Source organism: Gymnogyps californianus, chromosome Z (assembly GCF_018139145.2).
Source record: "Gymnogyps californianus isolate 813 chromosome Z, ASM1813914v2, whole genome shotgun sequence".
NCBI classification, from domain to species: Eukaryota; Metazoa; Chordata; class Aves; order Accipitriformes; family Cathartidae; genus Gymnogyps; species Gymnogyps californianus.
Window position 1 is genome coordinate 57,412,843 of NC_059500.1, and position 19,351 is coordinate 57,432,193.

At 38.4% G+C, this 19,351-nt stretch overlaps 1 protein-coding gene across 3 annotated transcripts in view; it reads right to left on the reverse strand.

Moving 5' to 3' along the window:
• Positions 1-1,311: 1,311 nt before the first annotated feature.
• The window catches only part of FAM169A (family with sequence similarity 169 member A), a 37,635-nt gene continuing 19,595 nt past the window's right edge, over positions 1,312-19,351 (reverse strand). The window contains exons 4-14 of one of the 3 annotated variants that reach the window (XR_007767831.1): positions 18,804-18,889; positions 17,158-17,329; positions 14,707-14,886; positions 13,129-13,257; positions 12,805-12,920; positions 10,439-10,493; positions 9,943-10,081; positions 7,649-7,814; positions 6,596-6,802; positions 3,978-5,244; positions 1,312-3,852 (exon numbers count right to left, since the gene is read on the reverse strand). Coding sequence is in view for 2 of the 3 variants with exons in the window: in XM_050913534.1 (XP_050769491.1) it covers positions 4,699-5,244; positions 6,596-6,802; positions 7,649-7,814; positions 9,943-10,081; positions 10,439-10,493; positions 12,805-12,920; positions 13,129-13,257; positions 14,707-14,886; positions 17,158-17,329; positions 18,804-18,889 (1,796 nt within the window). In the remaining variant the exon portion in view is untranslated. Of the gene's footprint in view, positions 5,245-6,595; positions 6,803-7,648; positions 7,815-9,942; positions 10,082-10,438; positions 10,494-12,804; positions 12,921-13,128; positions 13,258-14,706; positions 14,887-17,157; positions 17,330-18,803; positions 18,890-19,351 lie in introns of all 3 variants that reach the window. The other 2 variants (XM_050913536.1, XM_050913534.1) reach the window with 2 other exon arrangements.

Consider the following 19,351-nt stretch of genomic DNA (forward strand, 5'->3'; position numbering starts at 1 on the left):
AGGTTTGCATTGGGGCTTTTTGCATTAACAAAAGTTTAACGCTAGAGGTGGTCACACATGCAATAAGCAGGCTGCGTAGTAGATTATAGAATCACAGCATAGTTAAGGTTGGAAGGGACCTCTTGAGATTGTGTAGTGCAAGCCCCCTGCTTAAAGCAGAGTCAATTACAGGAGGTGTCCGAGGGCTACGTCCAGTCAGGTTTTGAGTATCTCCAAGGATGGAGACTCCACCAGCTCTCTGGGCAACCTGATCCAGTGTTTGACCACTCTATACAGTTTAAAATGTTTTATATTTGAATAGAATTTCCTATATTCCAGTTTGTGCCCACTGCCTCTTGTCACTGGGCACCACTGAGAAGAGTCTTGCTCCATCTTCTTTATACCCCCCACTAGGTATTTGTACACAGGGTAAGACCCTCCCAAGCTTTCTCTTCTCCAGGCTGAACAGTTGCAGCTCTCAGCCTCTTTTATGACAGATGCTCCAATCCCTTAATCATCTTCATGACCACATCATGTTCCAGATCTGGAACTCTGGCCAGGAAGTCAAGCTAGCTGTTTGTGTACCAGCTTTCTAACTTCTCTTACACTATGTGATAGAAGCAGTACTTTACACCAGTCTTCTCCTTTTACAGCCTATTTTGTTAGTTTAACACATTGCCCTAGTCTAGACTTAATAACTTACTATGATTTTTACTTCTTTGTGTAGTGAAAAGTGATTTGAAACCAAGAGAGGGTCACAAGCCAGTAAGTCATTTGCTTGGAGAGAGGGCATTTTGTCAAAACAGATAAGCCTCCGTTTTTGCTGCTTTACCCTTTACTGCACATTAACAAATAACATGAACAGAATAATTTTCTACAGCTGTCTCAAGAACACTACAACATTTTGTGCTATAAATACATGACTTGTTGTCTGAATAACATAACTGTTGCACTTAAGACATTTTAATGTACCACACTGTAGGGAGTGTGTTACAGCATTTCTAGTTGGCTTGTCTATAGCAAACTATGTTAATAACTGCTAAGTTTATACCAGCTATGCAAGATGATGTAAACAGCACAATGCATGCTGTAACATTCAGAACAGCCTATTCTACAGCTTTTTTAATAAAAGTCTGATGCATAAGCTAATTAAGTACAGGAAATTGTTCTAATCGATAAAAGACTTTTCAATTAATGATCTTGGAGCTTTTAAAGCTCCTTGGTAGCAGACAGATGGTAAAATGATGCTAGTTCTAGTAAACTGAACCACTTTAAAACATGCCTCCTGTATAGCAGAAACACTCAAATACTAAAAACCAAGGGAAAAAAAAATCACAAAATAAAAGTTTAATTACTAGTTCAAAACATTTCAAAAGAGCCAAGACAGTACTAGAAAAAGGAAAAACTAACACTGTAACAAGACTTAAGTACAATACTCTAGAATAGCAACATGTCTTTCATAAGATTTATAAACAGGGTATCACTAGTTTAGAAAACACCTAACCACATTTGTGAAAATAAATTTATAAGTATCATCTTGGAAATAAGATTTTAGAATGGTCACTTAAAGCAGAGAAGCTGAAACTTAGGCTATTTGTTGCTGTTTAACTTAGTAGTGTTGATGACATTGTAAATGATCAATTTGATTACTGACATTACAAATGAAATGGTTTAAAAAAGCAACAAACCAAGGTCAGACATCATGTCAAATAAGTTAAAAGCACTTTTGAAATAAGATGTACACATTTTCATGTACAGCGCTATGAAACATGAGAACAGCAAACAAGAATTCTGCATGAAATGAAAATAGACCAAAAGAGGATGTGGGAGAAGCAAAGCAAATCCTGTTAAAAATTAACAAGCAGTACAAGAAAGACATTTGAACAAATGTTGCATTCAAATACAAAACCATTTACCATTTAAGTGCAAGGCTGAAGTCACAAATTAATGTTCTTTAAACACTATCCCTAGACTAAATAAAGCTCAAAAATAATACTGCTTGCTTTCACTGTACACCTGTAGTTCCACAACATGTTGTAATAGCATTTGGTACAAACTTGTTTAAAGTTGGTGTTTTAATCATTCGTTGCTGGTGCAATAGGATCTTAAAAATTCTTTAAGAGTTTGATGGTAATAAGACAGACAGTTAACAGACCAAAAAAAAAAATCATCCAAGCCTAAAAAACGCTGGTTTTCCCAAGGTAAAACACTTTCTCAGTTCTCAGTAGAAACCACGACTGACCTAATCTAGTAATTCTGTTGTAATATTTATGTATTCAATATGCAAATGTTTAAAAAGAAAGATACTAATAGAAATCAGTTCCAACTTAGCCGTGAAAAGTAAAAGCCAGGTGAGTGACATTACCTTCTCACGAACAGTCTTCCGACCTCACAGGGAATACAAGCGATAACCATATGTATCAAAAATCCACCTAGAAGTAACTATTGAAATAACTGGGACTCCCTTTTCATAAGCAAAAGAATCCTTAACTTTTTGTAAGTGGATATATTTGTATCAATTGAACTATTCGGCAGATTAATCTTTAGTAAAGCTTGCTCTAAAAATGGAAGATTAGTCACAATATACTGTATACAACCAACCTTTCCTAAGCCACCAGCCCTCACAAATCCCAAAGTTTTAGCAATGCAATAGTCGTGTTTTCTAGCCAGTCTTTTTTTTTTTAACACAATAAATCTTAGCACTAAAAGAGAAGCCATACAGAAGATAACAAAAGTTTGTCTCGTGCTTTATAGAAAATGCTTGATTAGTTTTACAAATGCTTAAGGTTCACTTGAATATGTTTACAAACAATCATGAAAGATCTTGAACATTTATCAGTCATGGAGTTCATAAGGAGTACCTGTATGTACATTAATCAGAAGTTACAGCTACGTGCAATGGTTCAAGAAACCCAGATTTAGCTTGGTAATCCCATGCACCCTGAATCTAAAGTTTAGGTAATACATGTTTCTTAAAAACGCCCTTTTTTTTTCCCTATAAGCTGCTCTTAACAGATTAAGAAGGAGCATGGTACTTCATCAGCTGAAAGAAATAGTATGAATGTATCTTACACAGTTAAAATATCTTATAAATAAATACAGTTAAACAGTATAAGCATAAAATCCAAAACCAGATTCTCACATTAGCTTCATAGAGGGATAAAAGTTAAGACAGCATTGCAACTATTCAAGTGAACCTTGTACTCACAAGTCCTGAACACCAATTTCTAGATACCTCTATTTTTGAGACACTGTGGGAGACTAGTTCATTCATTTTAGAAAAGGCATATAGCAGGACAAATAGTGGTGTGATTTCCTGTTCTTAGAGCCATTGTTGTTTCTTATTCCTGAGTTTTTAACCCATTACAAGAGGAGCTTCATTTACTGAAAGAAACACATAGCAAACTAAGGAGTAACGTATTATATGTGTGACAAATTAAGTTAAATATGTGGTTTGCCAGGAGAACCTCTGAAGGGAAACATGCATGAAAAGCCTGTTTTTATTTCTGTTTGCATACAGCAAAGTTTGGTTGCTGCTTTTAAGAAAAGCAGTGAACTGGGAAGCTATCATCCCACGGATTACACCCAAGTTAGAAAAAGCAAGCAGGAATCAGAAGTATTTGCAAGCAATCACCTACCTGCTAACCCCTAAAGGCACAGAAGTTTGGCAAACAAGCCTTTGCTGAAACACCCACTAATATTCACACTAAGCAATGTCCCAACTGCCTGAAACGCCAGCACTCACAGGAGTCACATACCTGGCAGACACAATGTTTTAATAGTTACCCCACAGCACCAGCCGAGTCTTTGGAAAACACAAAGCACCACTTCCATCCAGGCCAAAATGAGATCAAAAGTTGTCATATCCTTTTCCTGTAATGTAACAAGTAATCAAGTATCCACTCAACACATGCAAGTAGTTAGGAAGGCAGTTCAAACAATTCCATGTATGTACTGGAGTCTACACTCCATACACTCTGGAAAAAACTTAGGCTTACCAAGATGCTCGCTTTGGAAGCTACAAGTAGTTTACTGTGTAGGCATCTCCTAATCTTCACATAAAGAACTTCATTATCAGAGTGCACCATGGCAGATACTGCGCTGACAATGTTTCTGCTGACTCAGCTGTTTCAAGACAGATGCTGCTTATGTTGTTTTCATCTACTGAGTTATACCTTCTTGTATATTTTGAGACCTAGAATTACAGAATCTTACATTCTTTCAATCTCATCTGAGAAAGCCTATGCAGAGGGAACAAGAAGTGAGGAAGGATTTTTCTTTTCCTGCTTCTCTCCACAGTACAGAACACAAAGTTATTTAAGAAAAAAAAATGCTAGAGTGATGTCTGGCCTCATGGAAGTCTATGGGAATTTAAGGGACCTTGATAGGGCCAGGATTTCATGCTGCATTTTTCTTCCATGACTGCCACCTCAAATATGCAAACTGTTCCCTTTGCTAGCACAACTGTATTTATTCAGCATGTATCCTTTATAAAAGGAGGAGACTGGCTGTTTACTTTCATACTCTGATGAAGCTCAATGTCTAGTGGTTAAAAATTCAAGAAAACTTGAGGAAAGGTGATGAATCCCAAGACGAAGTCCAACCCAGAATTTTAAACACGTGTCTCCCGTGTCCCATATGGTTTAGTTACACCCTAGTGTCTTACACAAAATAATAACTTTCTTATAAATACATGAATTAACAATCAATATTTCATTTTTAAGCTGGCTTTCCTTTTTTCTTGGGTGGACCTTTGTAGCCTTTGGCCTTTCTTCGCAGGTTTCTCCGATCCACAATGGGTACTTCAATTTCTGCTTCCTCAGAGCTGCTGTCAGCAGCCTGCTCCGCTGCTGTTTGCGTGTACTGATCCATGCGCTCAGCAGACTCTTCTGAGCGCTCTTCCAACTGGTTCTTCTGTCCTTCCTGTCCAGAAGGCTGCTGAAAAGAAACACCGTCAAGTTCAACCACTATCAAAGAGCTCTGACCCAAGGCAACAGGGGCCTCCTGAGAGTTCTGCCCTCCTTCCTCATTTTGATCTTCCAATGAGGAAGCTGTTTTGGGTGATAAGTTTTCAGAGACAGATTCTTCTGCTGCTTCAGTTACCACAGAGTTGGGCAGGCCATTGTCAGAGGGCTCTTCCCTTGATGCTGAAGCAGCTGCATTTTCAGTGGCGGTCTTTTCAGATTCTTGCTGTTCTTCAGTGCCCTCCTCCTCTACTGATGTACCTTCTACAGTCAGCACTTCTGAATCATTTGCATTTAAAACCTGCGGGGGGAGGGGAAGGGTGCCAAAACAACCAAAGGGACAATTAATTGAAGATACAAGAAGCTGAACAACTACTGCCCCTAGCTAGCAACCTCAGAGGATATTTTGGCATTCAGCAGTTTTTAATACTACATGTACAGTCAAACCAGTCCTTTCCTCCTTTTTGCACGAGACTATTTTGTGAACTGCACTCGATATCCAGAGCTGCTCTGCTATTTTCAAATTCAAATTATTCAAAGGATTATTCAGGTACAGTAAAAACATTCTGAAATTAATCCAGGCAAAAAATAAACGTTTTTTATTTTACACATATACAATTATCATTTTGCTAGCATATAACAGTCTGCTTTTGCACTATAAACAAAAACCAGTAAAATCTGTGTTCTCCAAGGGTATTTTACCAGTAATTAATTGCTTGTACACTTCATCAGGGCAGAATTACTAGACATGCTGGTTTTGGCTGGGATAGAGTTGATTTTCTTCATAGTAGCTAGTATGGGGCTATGTTTTGGATTTGTGCTGGAAACAGCGTTGATAATACAGAGATGTTTTCCTTGCTGCTGAGCAGCGCTTAGAGAGTCAAGGCCTTTTCCGCTTCTCACACCGCCCCACCAGTGAGCAGGCTGGGGGTGCACAAGAAGTTGGGAGGGGACACAGCTGGGACAGCTGACCCCAACTGACCAAAGGGATATCCCATACCATATGAGGTCCTGCTCAGTATATAAAGCTGAGGGAAGAAGAAGGAAGGGGGGGACATTTGGAGTGATGGTGTTTGTCTTCCCAAGTAACCATCATGTGTGATGGAGCCCTGCTTTCCTGGAGATGGCTGAACACCTGTCTGCCGATGGGAAGTAGTGAATGAATTCCTTGTTTTGCTTTACCTATGAAACTCTCTTTATCTCAACCTATGAGTTTTCTCACTTTTACTCTTCTGATTCTCTCCCCGATCCCACTGGGGGAGGGGAGCGAGCAAGCGGGCAGCTGCATGGTGCTTAGCTGCCAGCTGGGGTTAAATCACAACACTAGACAAAATAAGGATGTAGCTTTTCACTCATACTCAACTAATATTTTAGTGAGAAAGGGCTGTTTCATTACTGCCAAGGTAAACTGGAGCAACATATCTTTCTTTTTGGTATCATATGCATATATGCCCTACTTCTGTATATTAAAACAGAAACGTTAGTATATTCTCTTTATGGATTTACATCATCTGGCCTAATAATTGCTTCTCCCAAGCACTGCATATGACAGTAGGAGCTACCTTCTATCTGTTATTTAACAAAATTAAAAACAGCAAGATATGTACACTCTGAAGAAAAGATGACCTCACATTTTGTTCCAATTCTCTCACCTTCTCTGATACAGTGTCTTCTGAAGGTTTTTCCGGAGACTCAAGGATTAACGGAACAAACAGCGTTAAGGGTTCTTCTCCTTGACTTTCAGACTGCAATTTTGATTCACCACTTAGAACTTCTTTTCCTGTTTCCTCTTCAGCCATAAGTGAGGTCTTACCAGTTTCTTCTGTTACCTCACCATTAAGAGGTTCTAATGGAGTTTCCTAAAAATCACATTTCTAAGTCAAGATTATGCTCAGCCATTGTTCCCCAACACTAGTGAGTGTATCTGTGATCTAAATTTGCAGCTTAACGTGAGAAGCAGAAAGCTCGGGTACCTAGAAATGTGTACTAAGAAGGCAGAATTTAGTGCAGAGTAGCTACCTTGGTGTTCTCACCTGCACTAAATTTCTGACCATAGCTTACACTGTTAGGAGCCAAGCCAAGCAGTTTTTATGCATCTCACAAGCATACATGCTGCAGTAATTCCTTGAAGCCAACATAATTGAAGATCCACTTTCTCACCGATCAGTAAGAACATAAAACCCTGGAGGCATCGCTAGGCACAAAGGGCAGTCAGATTTAAATTCAAGCTGTTAACAATTTGTAGATAAAATTTGGATTTAAATATCAAAGCAGGCAAGCTTTAAGTGGAGAAGTAAAAAGAGCCAACAGTAGTCATTGAAGCATACCAGCTATTGGCTGCTTCAAAGAAACGTGGTGGTTTGGTTTTTTAAATTAGAGATACTGGATCAGATCTTGACCTTATTCCAGTTCTCCAGAATATCTGAGTAGGAGAAATCAATTAACAAAATTAGGTTGGTAGACAAGCTAGAAATTCACCTTACTGAAGATCCTATGAACTCTGTTGTTCAAAACAAGTATAATGGAATATTCCCTGAAACTAATTCTATATTAGCCTTAGCTTCTCAGACATACTTCTCAACAAAGCATCAGTATGAAAATCAAAGAGTTGATAATCACATAGATCAAGGCAGCAAGGACCATATTTAACAGAAGCTGTAGTTGTACTCCAAACTTATCTGCTATTGCTATAACATCCAGCTCACCTCCTTCTCACTTCGTTTCTCAGGGGGTGATACATGTAGCTCCACTTTTAATACAGACTGGCCCTCATTTTCAACAATCGTTTCCTCATCCTCCTCAACAGTACTCTCCTCATGTACTTCTGCTAAGTCTTCAGAGCTTTCAGATGTGTCGGCAGGAAGTTCCATCCTGCAGCAGGCATTAAGACATATCCTTTAATCTTTTAGATAAATACATAATTTTGGTGATCTCAGCAGGGAAATTCTTTCACGACCAGTTATAAAGTGCTGTATCACATGTTTGCCATAGGAAATAAGAATCCAGAAAATCAAATATATCTAAAAATGGCTAACTCCTTATTAGGAAAAAAACTATCAACTAGGAAAAATTGCTTTGTCAATTATAAAATGAAGATATTATCTCACTTCCATTTTATGGGAATAAAAATCAGAAGTTTGTTATTTTAAATTTAGAAAGCAGTAATCCATTACATATTTGGAAGCCACAAAGGAGTGAGAAGGGAAGCAACTTCTCCCACCTGCACTGTAGAAACAGTTTAAAATTATGGAGTTATAAAAGCAAATATGTTTGTATAATCATTGAATACACATATATTACAAAGACCATGACTGGAAGAGAATTCAAGGCAATAAACACATCACGGCTGAAGAAGATTCAATCAGCTAGAGATTAAATTAGCAAATAGGTGAAGATGAAGCTCTGATCCACCTGATGGGTAGTAACACTATCTCAAACATTCAGTTCTCATTTTTGAGATTATAAAACTTAGATGAACTTAGTATTACATACAAGCAAAGAAAAAAGTACATGCAATAGATATGCAGGAGGCTGCTTCACGATCTCATAGTAAAGGCAGTATTGGAGGGTTTTATCCCAGGTGCCAGTCTTGAGATGAAGGCACTCCATAGGAGAAAGTCCCTGAAAGAAGACCCTGCTGCATTTGCTAATGCGCATGGAAGGAGAGAACCAAGCTGATATCCTACCCTGTTGTCATCAGGATTCCCCTTAGCTCTGCTCACGAACACCATGTTACTCTTCTTGTTCAAAGGACCACTGGCACCTCATTGACTTCATTTTGCAAGGCCCAAAATACTGACATTCAGTAACAGGCTAGTCCTCTCACATACCAACTAGCCAATTATTAGTACCAACAGGGCAAAGAATTTCTCAACCCGTGGCAGCACCAAACCATGCCATTTGGCCTGTCTGAACCAGTGTAGGGCAGCACACTGACAGTGCAGGACAGCAGTGCTGTATCTCTGTAGTTCCATAGAGCAATTTGAACACAAAAATTAGGCTGTATCTAGCTGAAGAACTCAGCCTCACGTGGGGAGAAAACCAACTAATTTTGTTTAAAGAAACCTAATGGAACAAGTTTGAGGGATTTCCTAGAAAATAATCAGGTTATCTTCAGTTCTTCAAAGGAGGTTTTTGGGGTTGCAGTGGGGGTTTTTGGAAGAGAACAAGAAAGGGAGAGAGAGACACAGGGCAGGGGAAGTGTGTGTCTATGAGTGTACATATACTCACACACAGGAAGGGGAGGAAGGAGCAATTTATAATAGCCACAGTTCTGTTTTCTCGATGGAAGCCAGTGCAAATTAGTACTTCAGGCCCTGTCTTGTATGAATTCTTATGGCACACAAATGGTACAATTCTTCACATCCCCATTTGACACACGATACATTACACAGGATAACATCCTTTAAACTGGAGACTTTTTTTTTTTCAGGATGTAAGTGTAGATATGATGGTTTTAAATCAAAATTTGTCTAAACAAAGGGCTTTACTTTGAAGATGGGTGGCTCCCTGTAAGTCTTTTGTTATTAAGTGACAAGCAGTAACCAGCTCCCAAACTAAACAGTCAGACTTTATTTTACTGCAATATGCCACCATAACAAGAGGTCAGGAAGGGACACCTCTCCAAAGATCACACATAGTGTTGTGGATACATGCCCAGTCATACTATTGCAAGACACTATGCTGTATGAATACAGATGTTTTTACCTTCATGCAGACTCAGTTATAACAGAACACCCTCAGCCCTCACTGTTTTCTTACTGTTATTTCCAGTATTTGCCGAGCTTTCAGAGACACTACATTTTGGTGCAATCACTCTCCAGGTGATGCCTCAATTTTCTTTCTCACATCAGGCTTTATTTTTAGTAATTTTAAAATCAAGCAAGTAAAGTAGGAAGAAAGAGGAAGAAACACCAAGTAGCACACTGTGAAACACTGATGTAGTTTGTGACCGCCCAAGCAACAAAATAAGAAATCAGTAAAATATGGGCTCCTCTACCTGCTTTTTGACACATGAAGAGCATTTCCCTTATCTCCTCGGGAAGTTTCAGGTTCAGATTCCTGGCTATTTTTTCCTATCCTGGGACGTTTTAAATTACCGCTTCGTATCCAAATGGAAACAGGAGCTATGTTAGGGTCTTACGAAAAAAACAAAACAAAACAACACAACAAAATAAATGCAAGCAAACAAATGCAGTCTAAGATCTGCATATAATTTTTCCCCCTAATATTTCATTTAAGAAACTGAGTGCAAGTAAAACAGCATTTCATTGTGGTACTTTTTTCCTGAATACACATGTATGATACCTTTACCAAGACTCATAGCAATTTTATCTGAAGTTCTCTGAAAGGTTTGAGTTGAGCCTCAGCACCTTAGAGGAAGGCATGTTTTTATACACTTTGCAGATGAATACGCTAAGATTGAAAGTGGTAAAAGAGCTGCTAACCTATTAATCCATAGCAGTCACAACACTGATAATCAAGGTTATTTTTACCTTTAGATGTGCTTGCATGGACATCTATTGATTCTTTACCTTTCTGAGAGTCAGCCTGTGAAGCAAAAGCAAAGCTAATGTTATTCCAAAAACTTCTGAATTGATTGAAATACCCTCATCTCCCTATCTGTGGTTGCATCTTTCTAAAGCACTATTTCATAGTAATGATCCTATGGAACAGCAGCTACAACTGTTCTTAATTTAAGATACTTACGTGTATGTATCGTATCTCTCAACAGATTTTTTTTAATTATCTTTATTACAAGGATGAATATTTATTTCTGCATTATACTTCTGGCCTGAACACAGAAGATAAGACTTGAAAGTAACCTGTCATTATAAACAACACTACCAAGTTTTTTTCCTAACCATTCCATTTATAACAGGTGTCTGAATGCTAGAAGTCTTTTTGTTTGTTTCCCCCTTCTGTATAAACCCAAGGGACTACACTACAGTAGCTGACAAAATTTAACAGGAACATTTTATTTTTACATTTGTATTCTATTTTGTAGTCTTATTTTTATCACGGCATGCAACAGAATATGGCAGCCTATGTAAAAAAAAAAAAAGAAATCAGACAAGAAAAAACAGAACTTAGTGATTCAGCAGTAATGCAATCAGCACAAGAGGCTGCTTACATCAGAGTTCCCTCTCCCTAGAGCCCTTCCATCTCTTGTTCTTCCCCACCATCCCAATATTTCCATTTTTTCTGCAAGTTAGCTGGGACTTAGTGGTCAAGCACTTGATACTCTGAAGTGCGTACAGGCTGTACACATTAAAATAAAGTTATGCATATTGCTCTTTCTTAGCTGCTGGAAGTAACCTAGAACTGGCAATAACCAGCATCAAGGTGTTCTGCCACCTTTCCAGACTCACTTCCAGTACCACCCAAGAAGGCCAGCAAAAAGTGGCCATATCTACATTCTGCTGCTTGAAATAGTTTCAAGTGAGTTTTAAATATGTAAGGATTTGTAGACTAATGACAAATTATTCTGGCATCAAAACACACAAAATAGGGAGCACTAAGCGAAAGGTGAAAATGAAAGTTGGGGAATGTTTTTTCCTGGTTTGGGGGAAGGTGGGGTATTTTATTTTGTTTGGTGGTCCAACAGTTCTCAAAGCATTGCAGAACTGCTTATAGATAGTGCAAATGCCAAGAAGAGAGCTGCCAGAAATTCTACCAAGCTATGAGGAGTTGGAGCACTTTGGTATCTACCGTCTTCCTCTTCAGGAAGAAGGCAAGAGACAGGGCTTGAGTTCTTAACTCACAGCAACAAAAATCATAAGAACTACTATCCCTCTGCTATCTTCTCCAAGTATATCCATATAGCTCTACAACACAAACATGCATTTTTTTAGATCATTTCGCTGATATGATCATTATTGGAATCTGAAACTAGAACTCAGTGATGATGCTCAAGACACTGTTACAAATGAAAGACAACTAAGAGTTGTTGCTTCTGGTCATTTAGAGACTAAAAACATCACTACTTTGCTGTCAGTTTTGCTTTGGAAAATGATAATTTTCTCAACTGGGAAAAGGGACATTTGACTTGTACTTCAAATTTAAAGTTTGGATATTAATAGCTGAGAGTATCGATTCAGCCATTATTTCCCATTTTTAATTAAAGCATTGACTTCTATGAGAGCATGGTCATGTCAATACTACAGACAGTCCTGAAGCACACAAATCCATGCTCACTGTATTTGAAGCTATAAGTTATTCTCAAGCACATTCTGTGTGGCCTCAGAACACAAATGAGATAAAGAAACAGCTTCATAATATTCAAAGACATAAATATACTCATGACCACATATCCATATATAGCTGAAATCTGGTTGATATTTCAAATATGTACAAAGAAAGCTGCAGTCCTCCTATATGGACAATGTATAACTCTGAATGCAAACTAAACACTTTCCATTGTATTGAACTGTGATGAAAATGTACACATCTATAAACACTTTTCCTCATTCTCTCCACTCTTACGATGACTCTACTGTTCAACAGCCTTTCTAGACACTTTAATCTCAAAGCCAGTTGAAATACTCTCCCTTCTCTAATCTGTGAGCAAACAGCTCAAATTACAGACCCTGACAGCTGTGGCACAGACCCTCTACATTCATGGGGACAGCCCACCCCCCACCCCCTCCCAAGAAATGGAATTTTTAACCCCAGCTTAGTCATCGGTGTTAAATCAGTGGGAAGCATAACATCCACCCAAAAGGTAACAAAAGTATTTGTCTTTTATATAGTGTGGACCTGAGCCAATTCAATTATAATGAGATGGACAAAAAGCATTTCTCATACTTTGTTTTTTAGTAACAGAGCAATCAAAAAAAGAGGTAACAGTCTGTGTACCTACACTTAGCTGTGTTTCTAGCTCAGTCTTCTGTCCACTTGCTTCAGATACTGCTGCAGACTGCTGAAAATGAGCCTCTGCTTGGAAACTCTTATTTTCTTTCTGTGAGGCCTCTGCTGCTAAGATTTAAAAGAGGAAACAGGGAAATGGAAAATTACAGTACCTTTATATAACAATTAACCATTCCAAATATAATCTAGCAGATCTCAGGACAAATAAAAATCTTTCTGCTAGTTTCCATGGGCACTGTTCACAAAAGTCACTGTTGTAGAGTGTTTGTTCAACTTTTACAAAGTGACGGAAAACAACAAAACAAAGCATCCATACCTGCAATTCTGAGCTTTTTGCTTTGCAATATATATGTAACAGATGTTCTCTGGAACCAATATCCTGCTCCCTCCACTTCCCACAAAAGGTTATGATCCCCAGGGTACTTCTCAAGATATTGCTTACAAGCTGAACAAAAGAAAAAACACTATATTATATATACTAAATACTTGGCTGTACCTCAGTTTTAATGTTTATCTGAAATTAAATTAATTTGCCATCTTCCATCATACACATAAACCATCACAGAAAGAACTGTTCAACTAAACAGTCGAGTCTGAAATAAACATAATATTGCTTTACCCTACTCATCCTTCTCAATAAATCCTTTCTTCAGGTTTAAACACTTTCCATTATTATCTTAAACTGCAAAGAAAGATGGATGGGCTTTTCTTCTTCTTCTCTAAGCACTCACCTGAGAGTTTCACAACTTCACTGGTCACAGCCCCTGCCAATCACAAGACCCAACCCAGGATGGAAGGGCTCTTAGGCAGAGGATATAGTCAAGTGATTTTTGTCACCCCATGTTACTACAGGCACTCATGAAAAGCACTCTTCGGGAATGCGAACATGTTACCATTGCACGGTTTACCATCCATTCACTGTTCACTTCTGGAATATTTTCTTCTCTGCTGTCCCTCCACTTCTTTTCTCTCGATACACATACTAAACATCCATGTGGAGAGGCATACTTTGACGTTATTCTGTAGTAACTACCACGCAAACTACCGTTTTTCACTTGATTCACTATTGATGCATAATCTCAGTGGACAAGATCCCTGCCGTATCATTCCTTGACCAGGGAAATGGATTAGTCATTAAATTCTGCTCAAGACAGTTAGCTGGTTGAAGCCTAACAAACCTGGTCTAGTCAGATCCAACAACAGACAGTGCTACTTGGAAAAGCAGAAAACTTCCAGTGGCTAAGGCGGCCAGATGAAAACATTCACAGAAGGAAGCCTGGCAGATAGCCTAAGAGTAGGACAAGCCTTGAGGAACAGGGCAAAGGAAGTGTGCTTCTTGCCTGAACACAGTCCCATGCAACATTGTTTCCAGAATGCATGTCATTACACAGATGACATAACCCTCTTGGGTTGCTACTGGAAGAGCCACAAGTGTTTTCCTTGTACATTAGAACTGTGCCTTGTTATACCCAAGTTAAAACATAGCCTAGGATGTCAGTTTGGCCAGAAGTTCTGAGAAAGCATGAATTAAATGCCTTTGTGAGGCTTAGGTGTGAGCAAGAAAAAGGTGCTACAAAGAAGATATACATTAGATCACACACAGAAACAGCTCAGCCCATTCTGGAGGCTCGACGGGGGACACAGTAGTAAATGTCACAGTAGCAGAAAGCCAACGGAGATCCAATAATCTAATCTCATGTAGAGGATTAAAAATCTAATCAGGAACTACTTCATCATCTTAAACAAATCGGGATTTTTACCCTTCACTGAGGAGTAGAACATTTCATACAGAAACTGAGGATGCAGCCACAAACATGGAGCTTGAACGACAGCACTCATTTGGACACGTAAAGAAAGCACAAAGAAGATCAGAAGAATAAATTAAAGAGCTTGCCTGTGTACATGAAGGATGACAGCGGGTATCGTAAGCCAAGCAACTTTTCAGTAAAGGAATCCACGAAGTCTTCCAACATGATTAGCTCAGAGTCTTTCCCACGATGATTCTTTCTTACAAACATTGTGTCTAGCACTGGCAGCTTATAACTCTGACCACGATAAGACCTACAAACACTTCCTGAAATAATAGGAGGGAAAAAATATCCATCAGTACTTCAGCACTGACATGCTACAGCATGGATTTTAGCATATTCAAATAAAGACTTTAATAATTTATAAAAAATATACCAAACTATATAATTGTAAATTATATAAAATTATAAAAATAATTTATAACATTCATTAGAAATAAGTAATTGCTATCAGCCATTTATTGGGTCTTTGGGCAAGCTTCATAATGTTGCCAAGATATATCAATAGATTAGTATGTTAGAAAAAGTCTGTAGTACCAGAAAAGAATAGCAGAGACAGAGAGGAAAGGCTCACTTTGAAATCTCACTATACAATTCCATAGGAAAACTATACTAAAAATTAAGCTGAAAGAGGGAGGAAGGAAAAGGAGACAATAAAATTCTTGAATTGCACTTTTATGTAGATTACATCACTCCTCAGGACAAATATGAAGACTATAATTCAGCTCTTGTTTAAAGACTGAAACAATAATTCCAATTTTTTAAATGAAACCACAAAAAATCCTAGGACACTTTACATTGGAATTCTCCCATAAACAACACATTATCCATAATTAAACAAAGGTGAAACAGTCACAACACATAGGTACTTCAGTATCAGAGGATTCAAAGGATAGCTGTGGACTCAGTGGTGACAAAGGGATGCCACATAATGGCATTAAGATAGCCCATCAATTATCCAATCCATTTTCAGGCCCTCATTTTGTGAGTCAGTGTGAACTACGCCAAAATGTTGCCCCTTCCTCTAACAAGGCCAAACAGAAGCATACAGTTGTCTATACAACATAGTTAGTCTTTGCAACCTTGTACTTTTGAGACCAATGAACATACTTCATTTTTCAAGCAAGGAAAACGTGGGCAGAGAGGTTATATCTCTTGGGTACCCTTTGGGATACCAGTCAAGCTCCGCCGCTCTTTCCTAACCATCTGTTTCCAAAGCTGTCCTTCTCCACATAGACTACTCATTTGGAGAATACAGCACACAATTAAACATGGGTGAAATATTGATAAAGCCTAGAAAGATTAGCCTTCAGTGTTTGCTAACTCAGGACAAGTAAATGAGAGGGCATCATGAGAAATACAAGTGAGCAGGAGTATAGCAAAAGTTCAGTGCCACAGAAAGAAGTGTTCCCATTCTACACTAAAAATAGAAACGCTACTGTAATTTCCAGCTTTATAAGGCCACAACAAAGACCACTGCAATACTACTTTGTGACCACCACACTGCAGCAATTTAGACATTAAAAATAATACTGAGACTTATACAAATTATGCAATGCATAATTTCTTTAAAAAAAAAAACAAACCACAAAAAGGTAACAGAGACAATCAGAACAAATTAGCTGGTTGCTTTTCTATCTTGATTGCCAGATCAGAATAGGTCAGTGACCCAGACAGTTTACTATTTTAACAGTTCACAAAGGCATATATGTATGTTAGATGGGGGAAGTTTCCAACAAGCCTGCAGTACCATCATTAATTCTGAATTAGTTAACCCCATCTAGAGATTAAACAAAAATGCCAGACTGTTTCTCCTTCATCCAAATATTGATATCCTACAAAGTGCTATCAATGTGCTAAACAGCGTACCCAAACACTAAATTTTATTCAGTAAAAAATGAAAAACACAGTAAATTCCAAAATAACTATAGGGAAATTACAATGTTTTAGAAAAACAGCACAAAGTCTATAACATTAACAACATAAGCCTGCTAGCTCAATTGTAATCTGAGGGAACACGTGTGTGGAAGGAAAGGGAATCTCTTTTTGTTATCACCAGGTGTAGCTGAATCTTATGCCTGTGAGCAAAGTTTCTGTGCTGTTATGTTATAAAAAGTTTAAGTGATAATGACATCTGATTCTACAATCATTTCAGATAAACAGGATCTCTGCATTCTGGAGCTAGGTCAAAAAACAAAAAAAAACCCAAACAAAAAAAAACCAAGCACAGCCCAATCCAACCATAAACAGTTGTTCTACAGAAAAAAGAAAAAAATCTTTTGGGTATACCTCATTTCCACAGTTTTAAATATGTTTTGTAGAATATGAAGAAATCTAAGAACTTTCTTAGACTGCTAAAGCACATAAGCATTTAAGCTAGAAATTTTAACAGCAATCTGACCTCTTACGATTTCAGGAAAACACCAACTCATTAGGCCTGCAAGGCTTATAAAGTCTACTAAACACAATATTCTTCAAATAAGCTCCTTATGTCCCCCCTCCGCCCCCCCAAATCCCATAGTACTCAAGTGTTTTACCTGTAGGTTTAACAGAATAGAACCCAATAGCCTCTCCTTTTTTCCACATGATCTTAGCATAGTCATTGCTACCATGACAGAGAAAAGGGATCTCATTTCTTTCCATTTCTTGCGTCCGATAGATAATTCGATTCAGAACATAGAGAACAACCCTCTCTCCAACAGATTTCACCTAAGGAAACATAAAAGAACATTTTAGAAGAGTGGTCAGATTAGTTAATACTCACACATCAGGGACCTTATTTTTCAAAGTCGCCAGTTAACACAGCTGCAGACGGAGTCAAGAGAAGCTGGAAGTGCTAAAGCAGGATGAAGCTCTGGGGTTTGTTTTAGGGCAAGGAGATGCTCAGAAGCCATAGCAATAGGTTAAGTATAAAGCACTACCATAGACAAAGGATATTTCACAACTTCAATGTCACTCCTAATCCAATGTGTAAAAGCTGAGAGAAGTGCTGGGAGTGGGGCGATGGGGGGAATTCTTTGATTTTAACTGAAAACTATTTTTGGATTTAAGAAACATTCACCAAACACAACTGCAGTACACCAGCCTCAGACTTCCCAGGCTAGCAGGTAACTGGCGTCCTACAAAGGAGAAATGATGAGCCTCACAGGGTAGCCGGACTTGGCACACTCAGTCACTGCTGACAGTGGCAGACAACAGGACATGATGCAGTGGAAGAACTGGTTACAACAGTTTTTGTGGCATGAAACAAGGAACTCAATATCCTTTTGTCTGTCCTGCAGGGTTCCTTTTACATATGAAATTTAAATTCAGCACTATCCTACCATGGTGAAGGAAGAATGCCCAGAGCCCAGAGTCTCAGCTACCCTACCTGTAAAAGATTCAGCTTTCCTGATTTAATCACCATCCTACCATTAAGAAGCACATGGAAAACAAGGCTACATGCCAAATTCTCTAGAGTAAATTAAAAAATAAAAAAAATCAAAGATGGGTGCCCAGATCCCATGAGCAGAAACAAATTACACTCCTGGAAAAAAACAGATTTCCAGTTTTGGAAAAAAAAAACAAAACTCCATGCTACATAGGTGTCAGTAAAGGTAACAAAGGTCAGTGATGAGCGATAAAGCAGATAGTAGGCAACTTACTTTTGCAAACCTCATGTATTGCCACTGCAACCCACCAGCTCCAACTTGCCTCTATCAAACACGTTCCCGACAATATTTTTGAGACTAGCTTACTAGTCTCCTGATAACACCAATAGCTACTGCTATGGTACAATGCACGACTCTACTAAGACATTTCAATACAACCAGACATACAATGTTCTAAAGAGTACAGAAAAAACTCTTAACGTCATTAACATCTAAATATGAAGCTACTCTATAGCAATAGGTTAAGTATAAAGCACTACCATAGACAGAGGATATTTCACAACTTCAACGTCACTCCTGTGACTGAGTGACTGAGAGTCACTCTTGCTCTAGACACTATCTTTGCAACCAAGTTCCCTTCCCCCTAGTACTTATTCCTCTATTCCCACTGACCTTGCTTTTGACATGAGACAGCCAACTCATTTCTGAATGAAATGAAAACATGTAACATCTCACACACTAACTATTTGCCATTACTTGCCATCATCTTGCAGGATAAGAATAATTGCTAGGTGAATGTTGGAGCGCTTTACCTGATGAAGCCCCTGTCTAGCAGGGACAGATGTTCTCACAATGTCATCAATTGACCACCACTGGTCAGCAAGATACAGGGCTACAGCTTGAAAGAAACAAGGGGAAATAAAAAGTTAGTGATTCTTACCATTCCAAAAGAAACATATTAATTAAAGCTGCTAAACAATTAGGAGTAACACTGTAGTAACCAAGTTAAGCATCTTCTAGTTGGCACTATATTAATGCAGCTCCTACTACCCTAGCACAACAGATGTGGTGCTATACACCCCCCCATATGCAACATTCCCTAGTCCAAAACTTGTCTGAAAACTGAGAACAATAAAACCAAACGCAGATTTTGTGCAGTATGACATACAGGAACTGTTTTTCAGACATAAGCACTATCCTTCATTACCGTGCTCTAGCACCTCCTTCCACTAAAAACTGGGCCTGCCAAGAGGAGTCTCATTCATACATGTATTTTAGTTTTGGGTTGCTAATGGGTATTGATATTGAAACTGTGCAAGTTTCAGGGAGTCAGATGAATGTAAAAAGGCTGATGGCCGTG